At 43.0% G+C, this 17,914-nt stretch overlaps 1 protein-coding gene and 1 non-coding gene across 4 annotated transcripts; both read right to left on the bottom strand.

Moving 5' to 3' along the window:
- Window positions 1–688: 688 nt before the first annotated feature.
- Window positions 689–15,912, bottom strand: LOC136323006 (uncharacterized). Of its 3 annotated transcripts, XM_066254835.1 has the most exons (8): window positions 15,757–15,912; window positions 8,722–8,977; window positions 8,006–8,128; window positions 6,940–7,101; window positions 5,766–5,858; window positions 5,179–5,327; window positions 2,778–2,977; window positions 689–1,173 (listed from the first exon to the last, which is right to left on the bottom strand). In XM_066254835.1, exons 3-8 carry the CDS (start codon window positions 8,055–8,057, stop codon window positions 1,098–1,100), a joined length of 732 nt encoding a protein of 243 aa, XP_066110932.1. In that variant the 5' UTR covers window positions 8,058–8,128; window positions 8,722–8,977; window positions 15,757–15,912; the 3' UTR covers window positions 689–1,097. The 3 variants fall into 3 exon arrangements, with proteins under 3 accessions (XP_066110932.1, XP_066110933.1, XP_066110934.1); XM_066254836.1 differs by lacking the exon at window positions 8,722–8,977; XM_066254837.1 differs by lacking the exons at window positions 8,006–8,128; window positions 8,722–8,977; window positions 15,757–15,912 and adding an exon at window positions 7,909–7,994.
- On the bottom strand, window positions 3,375–3,450 carry TRNAD-GUC (transfer RNA aspartic acid (anticodon GUC)). Its single transcript has one exon. It is a non-coding gene; the product is annotated as a tRNA-Asp (tRNA).
- Window positions 15,913–17,914: the final 2,002 nt, after the last annotated feature.

Below are 17,914 nucleotides of genomic sequence, written 5' to 3'. Positions count from 1 at the left end.
AGCGTGAGCTAATTTCTTTTTCTATTTGGAAAGCAGATATGAACTGGAAGACTACTTGGTGAGTATGAACTCAAAACAAGAAAAACACAGGAATCTGAGTGAGACATATTACCTAGGCACCAAGAGAGTCCCATGAAATGCACCTGTCCTGTAAGAGAAAACACCCTTCTAGAGACCAGTAGCTCTCAACCTCAAAACCCTGTGTGCCTCTCCCAGGAACAGTACAAGACACACACTAATGATATTTGCTCTCTGAACCTTACATTCCTTATTACTCCACCCAGTGTGCATCTAGATATATTACTTTTTCTTCTTAAGTCATACTCTAGTGGGCGTAAGACCTTTTCTGCAAGAGGACACAATGGAGGTGGTAGGCAGCATGGGAAGCAGCAGATGCTGTCTGTCCACTGGGCGCTGGCAGCACCCAGCCAGCAGCTTTACAACGTGTGCCCCAGCTGGGTGAACTCAATTTCCATCTGGGGAAAAAAGCTGGAAGTCACAAGTCATCCCAGCCATTCCCTTAGGCTGCGTTATTCCAGGAAACAAAGTAGGGGAGGGAATACAGTCAGAGACAGGAAAGGTGAGTGTTAGGTCACAGCAGGAGGGACGCACAAGGCCTGATGAGTTTTATAAGTAGTTTATTTTTGCATCTGCAAAACAGATGGGCTGAGACCTAGTGGCATCAACAGAGAGAGGCTGGAGGGGGGTGTCTGATAGAGGGACTACACAGGCATTTGCTGATGTAGGGGCTGGACATGCTCAGATTAGCATATCCTGGTTTGTGGCCTTGGTCACAGACTGTCTCCCTTTCCCAACCCTCAGGTCCCTCCAGAAGGCCTTGTCCCAAGGACACTTTCCAGAACCTTTCCAGGGCGGGGGGACTTGCTTAAGGGGAGGTTGAGGTTGGGTGAAGGGAATTGAAGTTTAAAGAGGCCTTGAGTTTAAAGACACCCTGGACCCAAACCTAACATTCCAGCCTTTTGTTTTTTAAGGAAAAGGGGCTAAGGTCTCTTTTTCTGTAGCTACTTCCTGCTGGTTAGGGTCAGTGAAATATTAGGGGCAGGGGCTGATCTGAGGTTGGGCTCAGTGGTATGAAGTTAGGTGGTTTGAAGCGGTGACTTGAAGCAACATAGTATCTGCGATGGACTGGTCTGTGAATGTCCTAAGACGGGCCTGGAGAAAAGAAGAAAGGAGGTGTATGAGACATGGTCTGAAAATGAAAGCAAGTATGAAGAGGGATTTAGTACCTATGAAAGGGAGTAGCCATGCGGAGCAATCGCACTTGTTTAACTAAGCATCCTAGGTGCTAGATGACATTGTCTTATCTTAGTGGCTCTTCTCGTTAGCTTATGAGCCATTTCTCTAAGTAGGCCTGATTGGCATAGAAACACCATTCCTCTTCTAGGAAGAGGCCCAGTCCCTCTTTTGGCTGTAACGAGATCCAAGTCTCACCTGTTTTGTAAGGTATGGGCTGTGAGAGTCTATTTGGTCCTGTAAATTGACTAAGCTTTTTGCAGTATTATCTAGGCTCTCTTGTAGACTCTCTGATAGGGTTTTGAAGTACTGTAGAGCTGTGACTAGTCCCCTTATATCTGTCCCAACTCCTGAAGTTATGTGGAGAGTTACTGAGAGAGGGATGAACTGCACTGCCTTCCTCTGCTGGACTTGCTGAGTCACTGGAATAGGCAGGAACTGGTTGTTGGGGGCTGGATCAACAATGGGAGAGAGGTATGCTAGAGAACAGGTTTCTGTCCAGTTCGTAGGAACGCAGAGGTGGGCATCCTTGCTGCAGAGGAAGAATATTCTTTGATGTGTTAGGCAGGGAGAGAGATGAACTGAGGTGAGAAAGAGGATAGGGAGGTGTGCTCCTTTCTAGAGGAGCACACCTGTCCAGACTGATAATGCAGATGTCATTGCAGCCACGACTAAGGGGTGAGAAATAGGTAGTTGTGTCAGGTGCAGTGAAAATGAGAGGGAACAGAGAGGTGGGAGGTGATACAAGGGAAAGGGGGGGGGTAACAGCAGTTAAAAGAAGAGGCTTGTAATGTGGGAAAGGAGGCGAACCAGACTGGCTGGAGAAAGCGGCTGTTTGTCTCAGGAGAGAACTGGTAATTTATTCATTGAAACCAAAGTGTGCTTGGAAGTTGCATGCTGTTTTTGGCAGATGGCTAACTGAAGTGTTCCCTGAAGTTCTGGAGAAGTAGAAGGGGGCTTGACTTAGTAGGGGAGTGTGTAGAGCAGTGGAGTCATTTTTATGGGTGACATTAGGGGTGAGTGTTTTTAAACGGCTGCGTGAGTGTATGATGGGAAAGGTGCACTCGCAGTCAGTGTATATGTTAATTTCACATCCCTGGGAGAGGGTGAGTGCTCTGGTGAGAGCTACTAATTCAGCTTGTTGGGTTGTGGTGCTAGGGGGAAGGATTTGGCCTTGATAGTTTGGTGGAGGAAAAGGCTTGAATTCAGGAGAGAGAGAGAGTTTGTGTAGCTAGTAAGTCAGAAAGACTGGGGGAGGAACAAACTGTTATTGGTTGTCCAAAAGTGAGTTTTTTGCTGTCTTATCTATCTCATCCTAGGATGGGGGTAGTCAGCTGGGAATAATGAGGAAGGAAGAGGTAAAGGGGTGATTTCCTAGATGACAGAGGAAGGGGGTGATCAGTGCTTTGGAGGAAACTCCGTGGACCTCAACAATCGAGATGGAGGAAGGAAACAGCAGTTCTAAAAACAGAGGGGGAGCCATATAGTAGCCCTCGTATCTAACAGAAAAGAAATGGCCTTACCGGTGACCTGAAGAGTTCCCCGAGGCTTCACCATTCAGATGGTGGAGATGAAGGTCTGTGGTGAGGCCAGGCCCCTTCAGGTTTCCTCTTTCCCCCTGGAGGCCAAAAAGTGCTGCTGCATCCAGGCTGGTGCTGGCAGCACACCACATGGCTTGTTCTGGCTCGTGGATCCTCTGTGAATTAAGCCATTTATCCAGAAGCTGGAAGGAGAAGAGGAAAAGGAGACAGGCCTGTTCAGCTGCATCCCAGAGGACAGAAAGGTATTCTTTTTTTTTTCCCCATGTTTATTTAATTAATTAATTTATTTATTTATTTTGTATTTTTCTGAAGCTGGAAACGGGGAGGCAGTCAGACAGACTTCCGCATGCGCCCGACTAGGATCCACCCGGCACGCCCACCAGGGGGTGATGCTCTGCCCCTCCAGGGCATCGCTCTGTTGCGACCAGAGCCACTCTAGCGCCTGGGGCAGAGGCCAAGGAGCCATCCCCAGCGCCCAGGCCATCTTTTTGCTCCAATGGAGCCTCGGCTATGGGAGGGAAAGAGAGAGACAGAGAGGAAGGAGGGGGGGTGGAGAAGCAGATGGGTGCCTCTCCTGTGTGCCCTGGCCAGGAATCGAACCTGGGACTTCCTCACGACAGGCCGACGCTCTACCACTGAGCCAACCGGCCAGGGCAGAAAGGTATTCTTGAACCTGGCTGTGGCAAAGTATTGGGGCAAGACTTCTGACAGCTGGACCTCTGTTGCCAAGAGGCAGGTTACATGTGGGCCTGGCACCAGAGGTCTTCAGTCCTCCAGCCTCCAGTTTTTCTCTCATCTAGGTGCCAGAAATCTCCATTCCTATACCCCCTTCTTTCAGGTTAAAGCAGTGGCTCTCAAAATTATATCGACTCTGATTCACTTCAGTGGGTCAACATACCCCAGTGTTCCTTTCCTACTCACCTCTTCCCATTCTTCAGCAGAAAGAGGACTTGGGAGTAACAAAGAATAATCACTCCATTCACAGATTCCAGGGTAAAGTATGTGTAAATCTGCTTGAGTAATATAATTATGAGTGATTTCACTTGAAACACAATGCATTATATTTTGAACTGAATAATGAAAATGCAACACTATGCATGGGATGCAGCTAAAGTAGTGTCATAAGGAAAATGTATAGCACTAAATATTTATATTAGAAAAGGAGAATTATCTCATCAATAATCTAAGTTTCCACTTAGAAAAAAAACTTTAAAAAATCTAATAAATTCAAAGCTAGTAAAAGAAAATACAACAGATAATATGAAAAATCAATGAAATTGAAAACAAAAACATAGAGAAAAATATGAAGAGAATGAATAGAAAAAACAAAAAGGTGGTTCTTTTAAAAGATCAATACTATTAATAAACTTCTAGTAAGACAGACAATGCAGAAAAGAAAACACAAGAATGAAAACTCTCTGCAGACATTAAAAGCATAATAAGGAATACTATAAACAACTCCCACATAAATTCAACAAGTTAGATAAAATGGAAATGATCAGTTTTACATAAACTAAAACTCAGGATAAAACAGGTAGTCTGAATAGTCCTATAACTCCTTTATAGACTGAACATAAAGATTTAAAAAATTTCCTAAAAGAGGCCCTGGCCGGTTGGCTCAGCGGTAGAGCGTCGGCCTGGCGTGCGGGGGACTCGGGTTCTATTCCTGGCCAGGGCACATAGGAGAAGCGCCCATTTGCTTCTCCACCCCCCCTCCTTCCTCTCTGTCTCTCTCTTCCCCTCCCACAGCCAAGGCTCCATTGGAGCAAATATGGCCCGGGCCCTGGGGATGGCTCCTTGGCCTCTGCCCCAGGCGCTAGAGTGGCTCTGGTCGCAGCAGAGCGACTCCCCGGTGGGGCAGAGCATCGCCCCCTGGTGGGCAGAGCGTCGCCCCTGGTGGGCGTGCCGGGTGGATCCCCGTCGGGCGCATGCGGGAGTCTGTCTGACTGTCTCTCCCCGTTTCCAGCTTCAGAAAAATACAAAAAAAAAAAAAAAAAAAATTCCTAAAAGAAAAATCTCTATGTCAAGATGGTATTAATGGTGAATTCTACTAAACACCTAAAGAAGAAATAATATTAATTTACTCAGAATCTTTCATGAGTTAGAAAAGGGAACACTTCCTAACTCATTTTATGAAGCAAATATTAACTTGATACACAAATCAACAAAGACTGCAAAACAGAAAAAAAGAAAGAAAACTACAAGTCAACATTTCTCATGACCAGAGACACAAAAAAACCTCAATAAAATATTAACAAATTAAGCCCAGCTTGGTGAGTCAGCCCTCCATCAGCAAGTGGACAGACGTTGCCCTTTCCCACCTTTGGCTCAGGCCTTACTCTGTCAGCCCATCCACCCAAACCCTGCTATCGCCCACACCCACCTGGGGTTTTCCATTAAAAGTCCAGCGGTTGAAGAGGATCCGGAAGGTGAGGTAGGCCATGATGGACACTACCTTTCGATTGGTGCCCTTCACTTCATAATTCCCAGTGCCCAAATGCTTCCAGGCACAGATGACCAAGGCGGAGAGTACTGTGAGGGGATCAGGGAGTTAGAACTGTCTGCCACCTTGCCTTCCCACAAGCAGAAGGACACACACCTGTGAACAGAGTCTCCTCCCTGACTCTAAAGGGCTTTTGGAGTCCTGTGCTGAGAAACACAACCCATCCACCACCTAGTCAACTCTTTCCTTTCCGACCATTCCTAGTGCACCCAGCATGGGCAGGGAAAGTGAAAGAGAAAGGCTGTCAACACCTACAGCGTCCCTGTCAACCTTGCTTCTTGCCCCAAACCAGCCAAGAAAGGTCAGATGAGGAAGAGCACCAACTCACACCTGGCCTGCTCCCAGCCTTCATTTTCCCCTTCCACAGCCTTATGGGATCCACATTTAGAGGGATCCAGCCCATTTCTGGCCTTCTTTTCTGCCTCCCCGATTCCAAAAAGCCTTCCCCAGGCCCTCCAGACCCTCACCTTGGCACATTGTTAACATGTCATCCTCCTCTTGGATCATCCTCAGATGGCGCAGAATGTATTTCCATGTGAGAAACAGGTAGGAAGCTCCACCTGGAAGAGTGCAGAACATCCCTATCTCAGGGAGAGGAGTGTCCCTGCCTTCCTGTAGAAAATCTTATTGATTAGGGGCCAGAAGGCTTGAGTGCTGATCCTAGCTCTACCTCCAGAGTTTGGACAACCTGGAGCAAGTTACTTAATTTATCCTACTTTCAGCTTCCTCACCTGTTAAATAGGAATAGTTTCTAATGTGACCACCTCACAGAGCTTCTGGGAAAGGTAAGCTCAATAGTGGATGTTAGCACTACACATGCATGCAAGGTACCACCACATCCTATATCTGCACACCCTTAAACCCTGAAGGAACAAAGAGCTGTGCTGCCAGAGGTTCGTCACTGTCCTGAAGAGAGAACATCTGCCCCAACTAGACTGAGAGATGTGCTTCCAGCTTCTGTTGCTCTGTCCCCTGAGTCTGTGGTGCAGCCCCACCCACATGCCTGGTCACTTTGAACCTAATGCCCAGAAGGCCAGCTGACTCCTCCCAACTTCTCTCTGGCCCTAACTCCAGTGGCAAAGAAAGGGCATGTACTGTCATTTGCCCAATGACTTGTGTGTTGTTTTCACACGTGGTGATTGAGAAAGGGGAGTGGAATGGGTGCTGTCACCAAAGCTGCCAGGATGGAGGTTATACAAGGATTCTCTGCCTCATCCTACTACACTATTACCTTCCAAACCTTTAATCAATTTCAAAACTCCAGGTTCCCCAAAGCAAAGCCTGCCTCACTTCTCTTTTCCCCTCCCCACCGCTGTTGATTGAAGGCTTTCTAGTCAGACTTCTCTCTCCATCTTTGTTGGCAAGTCCTACTTCCAGCACCACAGCCCCCCCGTGCCCCGTACATGCACTGCTGTGCCATCCCAGGTCCCCGTGACCTCCCTCCTGAGTTCCCAGCAGCCCCACAGGGATCCTCCTTTGTCCCTCCCCTCCCTACACATGCACCAATGGCAGCATTGAATGAAGCTGGCCAGGGAAAGGAGTCAGGAGGATAAAGCTTTATTCTAGATTCCATACAGCACCCCTCAGTAGGCTTCCCTGTTCTCAGACTTGAACTCTTCCACCACAGGGAGCAAGCAATACCTTCAGAGAGAGTGAGCTTCTCCACTACAGCCAGGAGACTCCTTGGAGGCAGACTGTGCACATGCAGCTGATCCCATAGCTTGTCGATGACCATTCTGGAGACTGGGACACCAGCGCCATCAGGACTGCATTGCACAACATTTCCAGTTCTCCCTCTGGCATCTAGAAAGAGAAAGAATTGTTCCAAGGCTAATCTGCAAGATGAGTCCCTCAGCTTCTGAGAATCAGTTTTGGTCAGTAAGTGATACTCTATCTAGAGGGCAGGAACTAACCTATCTCGTTCTACCACCCCATTCAACATACAATTTCCCCATGATGGAGGACAAGAGCTTCCTAGAGTTTTGGACAGTAAATGAAAATATCTGCAAAGTCTCTGGCTTGTGCGTTGGAGTGGGAGTGGGGATTGGTGTTTCCAGAGCACAGAGCTCTCCCTGCAGCAGCAAGTGAACCATCATAAAGGTGGGCAGAGTGTGGAAGCAACTTTGAAAACTCCCTTGGTAGGTCAGGGCTTCCGATCAGAAATCAGGTGTTTCAAGGAAAGCAGGTAAACTGGCATGTATGTAGGCAGTTAACCAAGAAAACAGGTTTACCCAGTGTCAGGAAAGCACAAAACTATACGGATAGTTGAATAGGTAGATGTCATGAATATTCAACCCAAAGTTAGGCTAGCAGACAAGTGGGTGGATTTAAATTGGTGAGTAAATAGACTGAGATGTTAGTTGAGTTGCAGTAACAAAGGTGACTGCCTAAGATATCCCAGGCTTAGGACACCATGTAAGGACCAGGTCAGGTTTTGAGGTCAAATGCCTAAATCCTTCCCTGCTTTCCATCTCACTTCTTTCACCTTACCCTCTGACTTCACTACTGTATCTTCTAGGTCACTGTGCTTGAGACTTGTTCAGGGTACAAGAGACAGGCTCTAGTAAATTGTTGGAAACCTTAGGAGCTCATATCCCAGATACCACTTACTTTCTGAGTGCCATCACCCTCCAAAGGAGCTGCTGCATTTAGTCCCTGGATCCATTCTTCCTCCAAAACCCCCAACTCAGAGGCATGGGCTCCTCACCTCTGTCCTCAGAGAGTTGATAAGGGCATCTGTTATTTTCTGGCACAACCATGTTGCCAACTTGCCATTTAGTATTTCACACTTTATGAAGGTCAGAGTTTGTATAATATCATCTTCTGACAACTAAAAGAGAGAGGAGACTCAAGAAGAAAGGAAGATTGAAGAATGGAGATTAAAAACAGAGACAGTCTGGTCAAGTGGCTCAGTGGATAGAGTCATCCCAGCACACCGAGGGTGCAGGTTTGAGCCCCAAAGAACATATGAGAAGCAATCAATGAGTGCACAACTACGTAAATGGAACTGAGTGAAATAATGAATTCATGTTTCTCCTTCTCTCTCTCCCTTTTCTCTCTCTCTCTCACTTCCTTTCTCTTCTCTTTCTCACTCTCACTCACACTCAAATTAGTGGGGCAAAATATTAAAGAGAGAGAGAGAGAGAGACAATAATAATCCCTGGTAGAGAAAAGAAGAGGAGTGAATCTAGAGAGAGGATTCAAGCTGGACCTCACAGGGGGGAGCAGGTATGGAGAAGGTATGGGTCAACCCAGGGACATGGGAACATGACCTGGAGCTGTGAATGGACTGAGCCAAGTAGGGGTTGGCTGGTTAGAAATGATTCCCACTCTCTGACACAATGCATATGTGCCCAACCAGCTACCTTTATGCAGGTGATCCTTCCTTGGCTAGGGCCAGGAAGATATCTGAGATGTCCTCACCTGACCAGCAACTTGAAGTGCCTCTATAAGTATCTTGATGTCTGCTTTTGAGGTATCTCCTTTTGAAATCCTTTACAAGCTCTTTGAAAGACCTACTAGTACTTTAAATCTAAGCATCTCTGTAAGGAATAAAGAGGGTGAGTAAAGGGAAGCTGTTTCCCTCTTGCCAGAGGTGAGTATATATTTCTTCAAAGTGGGTAATGATCCCGGTCAGGCGCATGCGGGAGTCTGTCTGACTGTCTCTCCCCGTTTCTAGCTTTAAAAAAAGAAAAGAAAAAAAAAGTGGGTAATAAGGTATAATGAAAATGTGCGAACATAATAAAAAGTCAGAAGAGGCAAGTTTGGTTCCAGACTATGACTTTGCCCCTCACTAAAAATATGTCCTTTGGCAATTTGCTTAACTCCTGTAGATTCTGTTTTTTCAAATGGAAAGTCAGTATAATAAAAATTAATATTGTTCACAGTGGTCAAGACATGGAAACAACCAAAAAGCCCTTCAATAGATGAATGGATAAAGAAGATGTGGTTCATATATACTATGGAATATAACTCAGCCATAAGAAATGATGACATTGGATCATTTACAACAAAATGGATGGATCTTGAAAACATTATACAGAGTAAAATAAGTAAATCAGAAAAAACTAAGAACTGCATGATTCCATACATAGGTGGGACATAAAAACAAGACTAAGAGACATGGACAAGAGTGTGGTGGTTACAGGGGGGAGGGAGAAGAGGGAGAGAGAGGGGGAAGGGGAGGGGCACAAAGAAAACCAGATAGAAGGTGACAAAGGACAATCTGACTTTGGGTGACGGGTATGCAACATAATTGAATGACAAGATAACCTAGAGATGTTTTCTTTGAACATATGTACCCTGATTTATTAATTTCACCCCATTAAAATTAATAAAAATTTATAAAAAAAATAAAAATTATTATGAGAATCCTAAGAGATGAAATATGTGCTATTAGGTATCAACTTTTGAGACCTCAGCCTGCCCTTTGTATTATATCATTTCTGTTGAGATGATAAGTGCCTTCTCAGGGTGGGAGTTGGACTGAAAATTAAGGGAGGGGTAGCTTACCCACAGGACATGAAATATTGTCTACTATAGACTACAAACCAAAAACAAATTAAAAACTTATATACTGAAAATATAGGCATTATTAGAACTCAACTGCAAAAAGAAAGTAAAGGAACCCACAAAAATGTGAATATTAAACAAAATACTTCTAAAAACTGAATCAAAGAAAAAAAAGCAAAGATCAAAAGATATATACAAACAAATGAAAATGACTACACGACATATATAAATTTCTGGGATGCAGCCAAAGCAGTAATAAGAGAAAACTTTATATCATTACAGGATTATATGAAGAAACAAGAGCAATCCCGAGTGAACTACCTAACATCACATCTTAAGGAACTAGAAAAAGAAGAACAAAGGCAACCCAAAGTCAGCAGAAGAAAGTAAAAATTAGAGCAGAACTAAATGAAATAGAGAATGTAAAAACTACAGAAAAACTAATACAACAAAGAGCTGGTTAATTGACAACCCCCTGGCTAGATTCACTAAGGAAAAAAGAGAAAAGACTCATATAAACAAAATCTGAAATGAAAGAGGAGAAATTACCAAAGACATCATAAATATAAAAAGGAACATACTATAATACTATGGAAGAGTATATGCCACTAAATTCAACACTTGGAAGAAATGGATAAATTCCTAGAACTATACAATCTTCCTAGACTGACACAAAGACATGGAAAGCCTAAATGGACCCAGAAGCAGGGAGGAAATACAAACAACTATAAAAACCCTCACCAAAAATAAAAGTCCAGGATCAGACGGCTACACTAATGAATTCTACCAAACATTAAAAGAATATTTGATATGTATCCTTCTCAAATTGAAGAAGTAATATGCCTAATACATTTTATGAGGCTAACATAATCATGATACTAAAATCTGGCAAGGACAACAGACACACACAAAAAAGGACAGACCAATATCTCTAAAAAATACAGATGCAGAAATCATAAAAAACTTCTAGCAAATCAAATACAAAAAAATGTGAAAAAAACAGGCCCTGGCTGGTTGGCTCAGCAATAAGTAGAGCATCAGCTTGGCATGTGGATGTCCTGGGTTCAATTCCCAGTAAGGGCACCCAAGAGAAGTATCCATCTGCTTCTCCACCCCTCCCCTTCTCAGTTCGCGCTCTCTCTCTCTCTCTCTCTCTCTCTCTCTCTCCCCCTCCAGCAGCCATGGCTCAATTGGAGTGAATTAGCCCCAGGTGCTGAGAATGGCTCCATGGCCTCTGCTTCAGGTAATAAAAGAGCTCAGCTGTCAAGCAACAGAGCAGCCCAGATGGGCCTAGCAGGCTTGCCTAGTGGATCCCAGTCAGGGTGCATGTGGGAGTCTGTCTTTGCCTCCAATCCTCTCGCTGAATTAAAAAAAACCACACACACACATCACGATGAAGTGGGATTCATTCTAGGAATACAACGATGGTTCAACATACATAAATCAACCAATATAACACACCACATCAACAAAAAAGAACAAAAATTATATAATCCTATCAACAGATGCAGAAAAGGCACTCCATAAAATACAACATCCTTTCATGTTTACAATTTTTTTTTTACAATTTTGTTTATTTATTTATTTATTTATTTATTTATTTTACAGAGGCCGAGATAGACAGGGACAGACAGACAGGAACGGAGAGAGATGAGAAGCATCAATCATCAGTTTCTTGTTGCGCGTTGCGACTTCTTAGTTGTTCATTGATTGCTTTCTCACATGTGCCTTGACCGCGGGCCTTCAGCAGTCCGAGTAACCCCCTGCTGGAGCCAGCGACCTTGGGTCTAAGCTGGTGAGCTCTTTGCTCAAGCCAGATGAGCCCGCGCTCAAGCTGGCGACCTCGGGGTCTCGAACCTGGGTCCTTCCACATCCCAGTCCGACGCTCTATCCACTGCACCACCACCTGGTCAGGCTCATGTTTAAAATATTCAAAAAAATAAGTGTAGAAGGAAAATATCTCAACATAATAAAGGCCGTATATGATAAATCATCAGGCAATATCATACTAATGGTGGAAAAAAATCAAGGCTTTTCCTCTAAAATCTGAAACAGGACAAGGTTGCCCACTTTTTCCACTCTTATTCAACATAGTTCTGGAAATGTTATGCAGGGTAATTAGGCAAGAGAAAGAAATAAAAAGCATCCATATCAGGAAAGAAGAGGTAAAGGTGTCACTTTTTGCACATGACATGGTCCTGTATATAGAAAAACCCAAACACCCCTCCAAAAAACTATTAGAAACAATAAACCAATAAAGTCAAGTCTCAGGATACAAATCAATATACAAAAGTCTATTGCTTTCCAACGTACTAACAATGAAACTTCAGGAAATGAACTAAAAAAACCCAATTCATTTTACAAGTGTAACAACAACAAAAGCACATGTAGGAATAAACTTAACAAAGAATGTGAAGGACCTATACACTGAAAACTACAAAGCATTATTAAAAGAAACTGAAAAAGATACAATGAAATGGAAATATATTCCATGTTCATAGATAAGAAGGATCAATGTAGTTAAAATGGACATATCGCCAAAACAATATACAAATTTAATGCAATTCCCATCAAAATCCCAATGTCATTTTTTAAAGAAATAGGACAAAAAATCTAGGTTTGTATGGAACGATGAAAAACCCTGAATAGCCAAAGCAGTCCTGAGAAAAAAGGAACAAAGCTGGAGGTATTACAATACCTGACCTTCAAATTATACTACAGACATGATAATCAAAACACATGGTATTGGCAGAAAAATAAACACGCAGACCAACGAAATAGAATCAAGAGCCCAGAAATAAAACTGTATATATATGGACAAATCATCTTCAACAAAGGAGCCAAAAACACATACTGGAGAAAAGAAAGCCTCTTCAATAGATGGTCCTGCAAAAACTGGTAAGCCATGTGCAAAAAAATGAAACTTTTTTTTTTTACAGAGACAGAGAGAGGGATAGATAGGGACAGACAGGAACAGAGAGAGATGAGAAGCATCATTAGTTTTTTGTTGCAACACCTTAGTTGTTCACTGATTGATTTTTCATATGTGCCTTGACTGTGGGCCTACAGCAGACCGAGTAACCCCTTGCTAGAGCCACCGACCTTGGGTCCAAACTGGTGAACTTTGCTCAAACCAGATGAGCCTGCGCTCAAGCTGGCGACCTTCACATCCCAGTCTGACGCTCTATCCACTGTGCCATCACCTGGTCAGGCCAAAGAAAAAAAGAAACTTACTACAGTTTGTCCCCTTGCAAAAAAATTAAGTCAAAATTAATTTGTTTAGGTCTTTGCCTAAACATAAAATCTTAAACAATAAATTACATAGAGGAAAACATAGGTACTAAACTCATGGAGCTTGGCCATAGAGAACAGTTTATGGATTTGACCTCAAAGGCCACAAAAATAAAGATGAAAATAAATGAATGGGACCATATCAAACTAAAAAGCTTTGCACAACAAAAGAAACTGACAACAAAACAAATAGTCAGCCAACTAAATGGGAGATGTATTTTCAAACAGCTCCAATAAGGGGTTAATATCCAAAATATATAAAGAACTCACAAAGCTCAGCAACAGACACAGAAGCAAACAATCCAATAAAAAATGGGGAGTAGGCCTGAACAGACACTTCTCCCAAGAAGACATATAAATGGCCAACAGAGATATGAAAAATGCTCATCTCCACTAGTTATATGAGAAATGCAAATCAAAACTACAATGAGATACCACCTCACACCTGTTACATTGGCTATTATCAACAAGACAGGTAATAACAAGTGTTGGAGAGGCCGTGGATAAAAAGAAACCCTCATTCACTGCCGGTCGGAATATAAATTAGTACAACCATTGTGGAAGAAAGTACGATGGTTCCTCAAAAAATAAGAATACAACTATCCCATGACCCAGCAAACCCTCTACTGGATATATATCCCCAAAACTTGAAAACATTGGTACAGAAAGACACATATAACCCCATGGTGCTTGCAGCATTATTCACAGTGGCCAGGACATGGAAACAATCAAAGTGTCCTTCCATAGAGGATTGGATAGAGAAGATGTGGTGCATATATACAATGGAATACTACTCAGCCATAAGAAACACTGACATATTGCCATTTACAACATAGATGGACCTTATTTCACTCATTCTCCTGAGTGAAATAAGCAGAAAAGGCTAAGAACTACATGATTTCACACAGAGGTGGGATATAAAACTCAGACTAGTGGACATAGATAAAAGTGAAGTGATTAGCAGGGGCAGGAGGTCGTGAGAGGGGAGTAAAGAGGGAAAGTATGTGGTGATGGAGAGCGATTTGACTTTGGGTGATGAACACACAACACAGTCAACAGTTCAAATGCTATGGAAATGTTTACCTGAAACCTATGTACACTTATTAATCAATCTCACTCCGTTAAATTTAATTTTATAAATAAAAAGTTTATAGGCATTAAATTCTGAAATCTCAACAAATAGGGTATAATCAAGACTGAATACAGTTAAAGAGTGAATTATCAAATTAGAAAATACTGCCTGACCTGTGGTGGCACAGTGGATAAAGCGTCGACCTGGAAATACTGAGGTCGCCGGTTCGAAACCTTGGGCTTGCCTGGTCAAGGCACATATGGGAGTTGATGCTTCCAGCTCCTCCCCCCCTTCTCTCTCTCTCTCCTCTCTCTCCTTCTCTCTCTCCTCTCTAAAAATGAATAAATAAATTAATTAATTTAAAAAAAAATTAGAAAATACTTCTGTGGAATTCATCTAGTATGCAATGCAGAAAAATAAAGTAATATTTTTATAAAAGAACAATTAACAGACATGTAAGATACATTTTGAAGAGCTGTAGAAGAATGAAGAGAAAGTAATAAGTAATTGAGAATTTACAGAATTTAAAAAAAGGACAATCCTCATATGAAAAGTATACCCTAAGTACTCACCTGTGCTGGCTTGCCAGCCCATGCTAAGGACCCAGACCCAATTTAGCTCAACGCTTAAGAGGACAGCCTCAGCAAATCTAATCTTGCTAACAGAGGCAGGATGCATTCTTTGTGCTTCAGCCTTGCAGCTATTACAGGAAGGCGGTTTATTATCTTTAGAACAATGTGTACTTCTGCAAAGATATTGTACAAACGTGCTGAAACAACTGTAATCTTGTAGTTTTTGCCTATAAATACCCTCCCACCCCAGCTCATTGCTGTTTCTTGCTTCTCCGTGCAGCGGACAGACCGCGGGCCGGGTGAATCAAGGCTCTCCAAATTTCTAATCAATTTGGGCTCTGGTTCCGTTCCTCGCGGGTTACACCGCAACATCACCAAGATGAAGAAGATTAAGTGATGCTTTAGTGAAACTGAAGAATATTAAGAATAAAAATTAAAATTCTAGAGCCACTAAAATAAAATACAATTTACCTAGAAAAGAATAAAAATCAGACTAACAGCTCATTTCTCAATGGCTACAAGAGATGCAAAAGATAATACCGAAATTACATGATGTGTGTTGTACTTTCTATGGGGTCTAAATTAACCACACAGGAATTATAAAAGAGTATAACTACCAAGGTTATAGAAAAAGAAAATAGATTTTAAAAATAACTCAATCCAAAGAAAGGCAAAAAACCTGAGAAATTACTAACACAGAGCAGGTGGCATATTTATAAGATGCTTTTAAAAGGTAGATTAAAGAAGATTTATGCCCAGATATGTTAGCAATTAATTCAAAGCAAATTGATTAAATATTTCATTTAAAAGAAAGATTGTTAGACTGGCTTAAAAATAGAAAACCAACCAAACGCTACTTACAAGAGACACATCTCAAACAAAAAGACACAGGAAGATTCCAAGAAAAGGAATGGGAAAGACATGCCATACAAACACTAACCCCCTCCCAACTCTCCAAAAAAGCCAACCAGCTCGATTACTAGCTCCTCCCACCGCTGGCTCGGTACTCACCGACTGTGGCTCCGGAGCCAGACCCCAGAGGCCAGGGAGCCTCCAAGTCTGATCTTTGGAGTAGTTTGTGGTTAGAAGGCAGCAGCACTGGCACCACCGTGCGGACAGGCCGCCAACGCAGCAACAGAGCTCCCCTCACCTTCACTGCCCAGCGCGCGGAATAACAGGCATAACAGCAGAGGAATCAACAGTCGGAAATCTCTGGGGCAGAGGGAGTGGCCAATGGCGGAGCATGTGGGCGTGAGGGGCGGTGGCTCGGGAAACACAGGGCAGGGCAAGCACCAGGTCCCCCACCCCCACCCCCACCCACGGCTTCGCAGGGAGCACGTGGGGCGAGGGGCAGCAGTTTCCTTCTGTCAGCACCTAATCTGACTTGAATTCCTTGCCTAGGCTTTTGGTTTAAACCAGGGGTAGTCGACCTTTTTATACCTACCGCCCACTTTTGTATATCTCTGTTAGTAGTAAAATTTTCTAACCGCCCACCGGTTCCATAGTAATGGTAATTTATAAAGTAGGTAGGGAAGTAATTTTACTTTATAAAATTTATAAAAGCAGAGTTACAGCAAGTTAAAGCATATAATAATACTTACCAAGTACTTTATGTCTGATTTTCGCTAAGTTTGGCAGAATAAATCTTTATAAAACAACTTACTATAGTTAAATCTATCTTTTTATTTATACTTTGGTTGTTCTGCTATCGCCCACCATGAAAGCTGGAATGCCCACTAGTGGGCGGTAGGGACCAGGTTGACTACCACTGGAACTTAGAAATCATACCCTGTAACTTCCTGCCTCGATAATATTGCTTTTTATTCCATTTAATGGACATGGATGGACTAGAACCTATTCTGGGTTCTAGCTATACTTTTTTCTATCCCTGTTGTGTAGCAAATTTCTGTATTTTGGAGTTAGGCTAAATCACCCAAACCACTTGAGTGTTTTGCCTCTCATATTGTGGAAAGAAGAGCCTAAAACTGCCAAGCAGTGATCTCAACTTCCAACTCAATGGAACTGTTATGCTGTCTCCAGGGAAAAGATTCCTCCCTGGGTATATTCAAACCCAAGAAAAATGCAATTTTATACATAAGAAACAAATACTGTGACCAAGAGAGAAAATGCACCAGTGAACTCGGACCATATCAGCCATCCTACAGGAAAACATACAACCTCACAAGAATTTGTCTACCAGCTGGCCCTGTAACTGAGTCTTCTACTCTTTTACAAGACAAACTTCTCCTCAACATCAGGGTATGTGGTAAACCCAGGAAATCCTATGCAAGTTTGTGGGAGACTGCAAGTGGCAAAGCTCTTGCAGTTGGAGGCTTAGCAAAAGGCTAAGTTCTCACCCCCACACCTCCATATTGGCTATGAAGCTGAGTATTTGCACTCATCCCAGCCCCCCCCCCCCCACCTCACTTGCTTGGTTAAGTTGCTAAAGGCTAAGTTTTTCTCCACACCTCCACGTTAGTTGTGATGCTGGATTGTTTCTACTGGTCCTATCCTCCATGTCCCTCAGAGAGACTGGAGGCAGTTTTCTTTTTGTCTTTTGTGAAGTTAAGATGTTATGCAGGGTGAAGGGTTTTCTGCACTTGGGAGAATTCTTTGGTTGCCTTGGAAATGTGACTTTGTTTTAATGACCTCTTTGATTTGCTAATAACTTTACTTTGCCTTATAAATCAGCTTTGGGGGTGGAGCTCTCTCTCTCTCTGTCTTGCTATCAGCTTGCAGAGGCCTCCTGATCCATCCTATTTCTCTTTTTAAGTTTATTTTCTTTATTCCACAATGTTCTCCCTCAAGGACCTGGAATTACAAGCTGCACTGGTAATTAGCAGCACAAATTAGCTCATCATACCACAAATACCTATCTTTTGTGTGGCAGAAACAATAACTACTTGGAGACCACATGATATGCACCAAGGGACCAACGGGAGACCACCTCACAATCCCCTATACAGGTTTCATGAGACAGCCCAGACCCACAGTCCCTGTGGGTATTTGTTGATACACACAAATAGTAGCAGAGATGAGAATGAGAAAGTCAGGAAGGGGAACTTCTTTAGAGCAGACAGAAACACAAGGGAAGTAGCTCATTTTTGAGATACCTACCCCATCTATTGATTAATCAGAATTGCTAATTCTATCCCTGTTGTGCTGTGTT

Source organism: Saccopteryx bilineata, chromosome 2, assembly GCF_036850765.1.
Source record: "Saccopteryx bilineata isolate mSacBil1 chromosome 2, mSacBil1_pri_phased_curated, whole genome shotgun sequence".
NCBI classification, from domain to species: Eukaryota; Metazoa; Chordata; class Mammalia; order Chiroptera; family Emballonuridae; genus Saccopteryx; species Saccopteryx bilineata.
The sequence above is the reverse complement of the archived record's forward strand: the minus strand, read 5'-3'. Positions and strand labels throughout refer to the sequence as shown.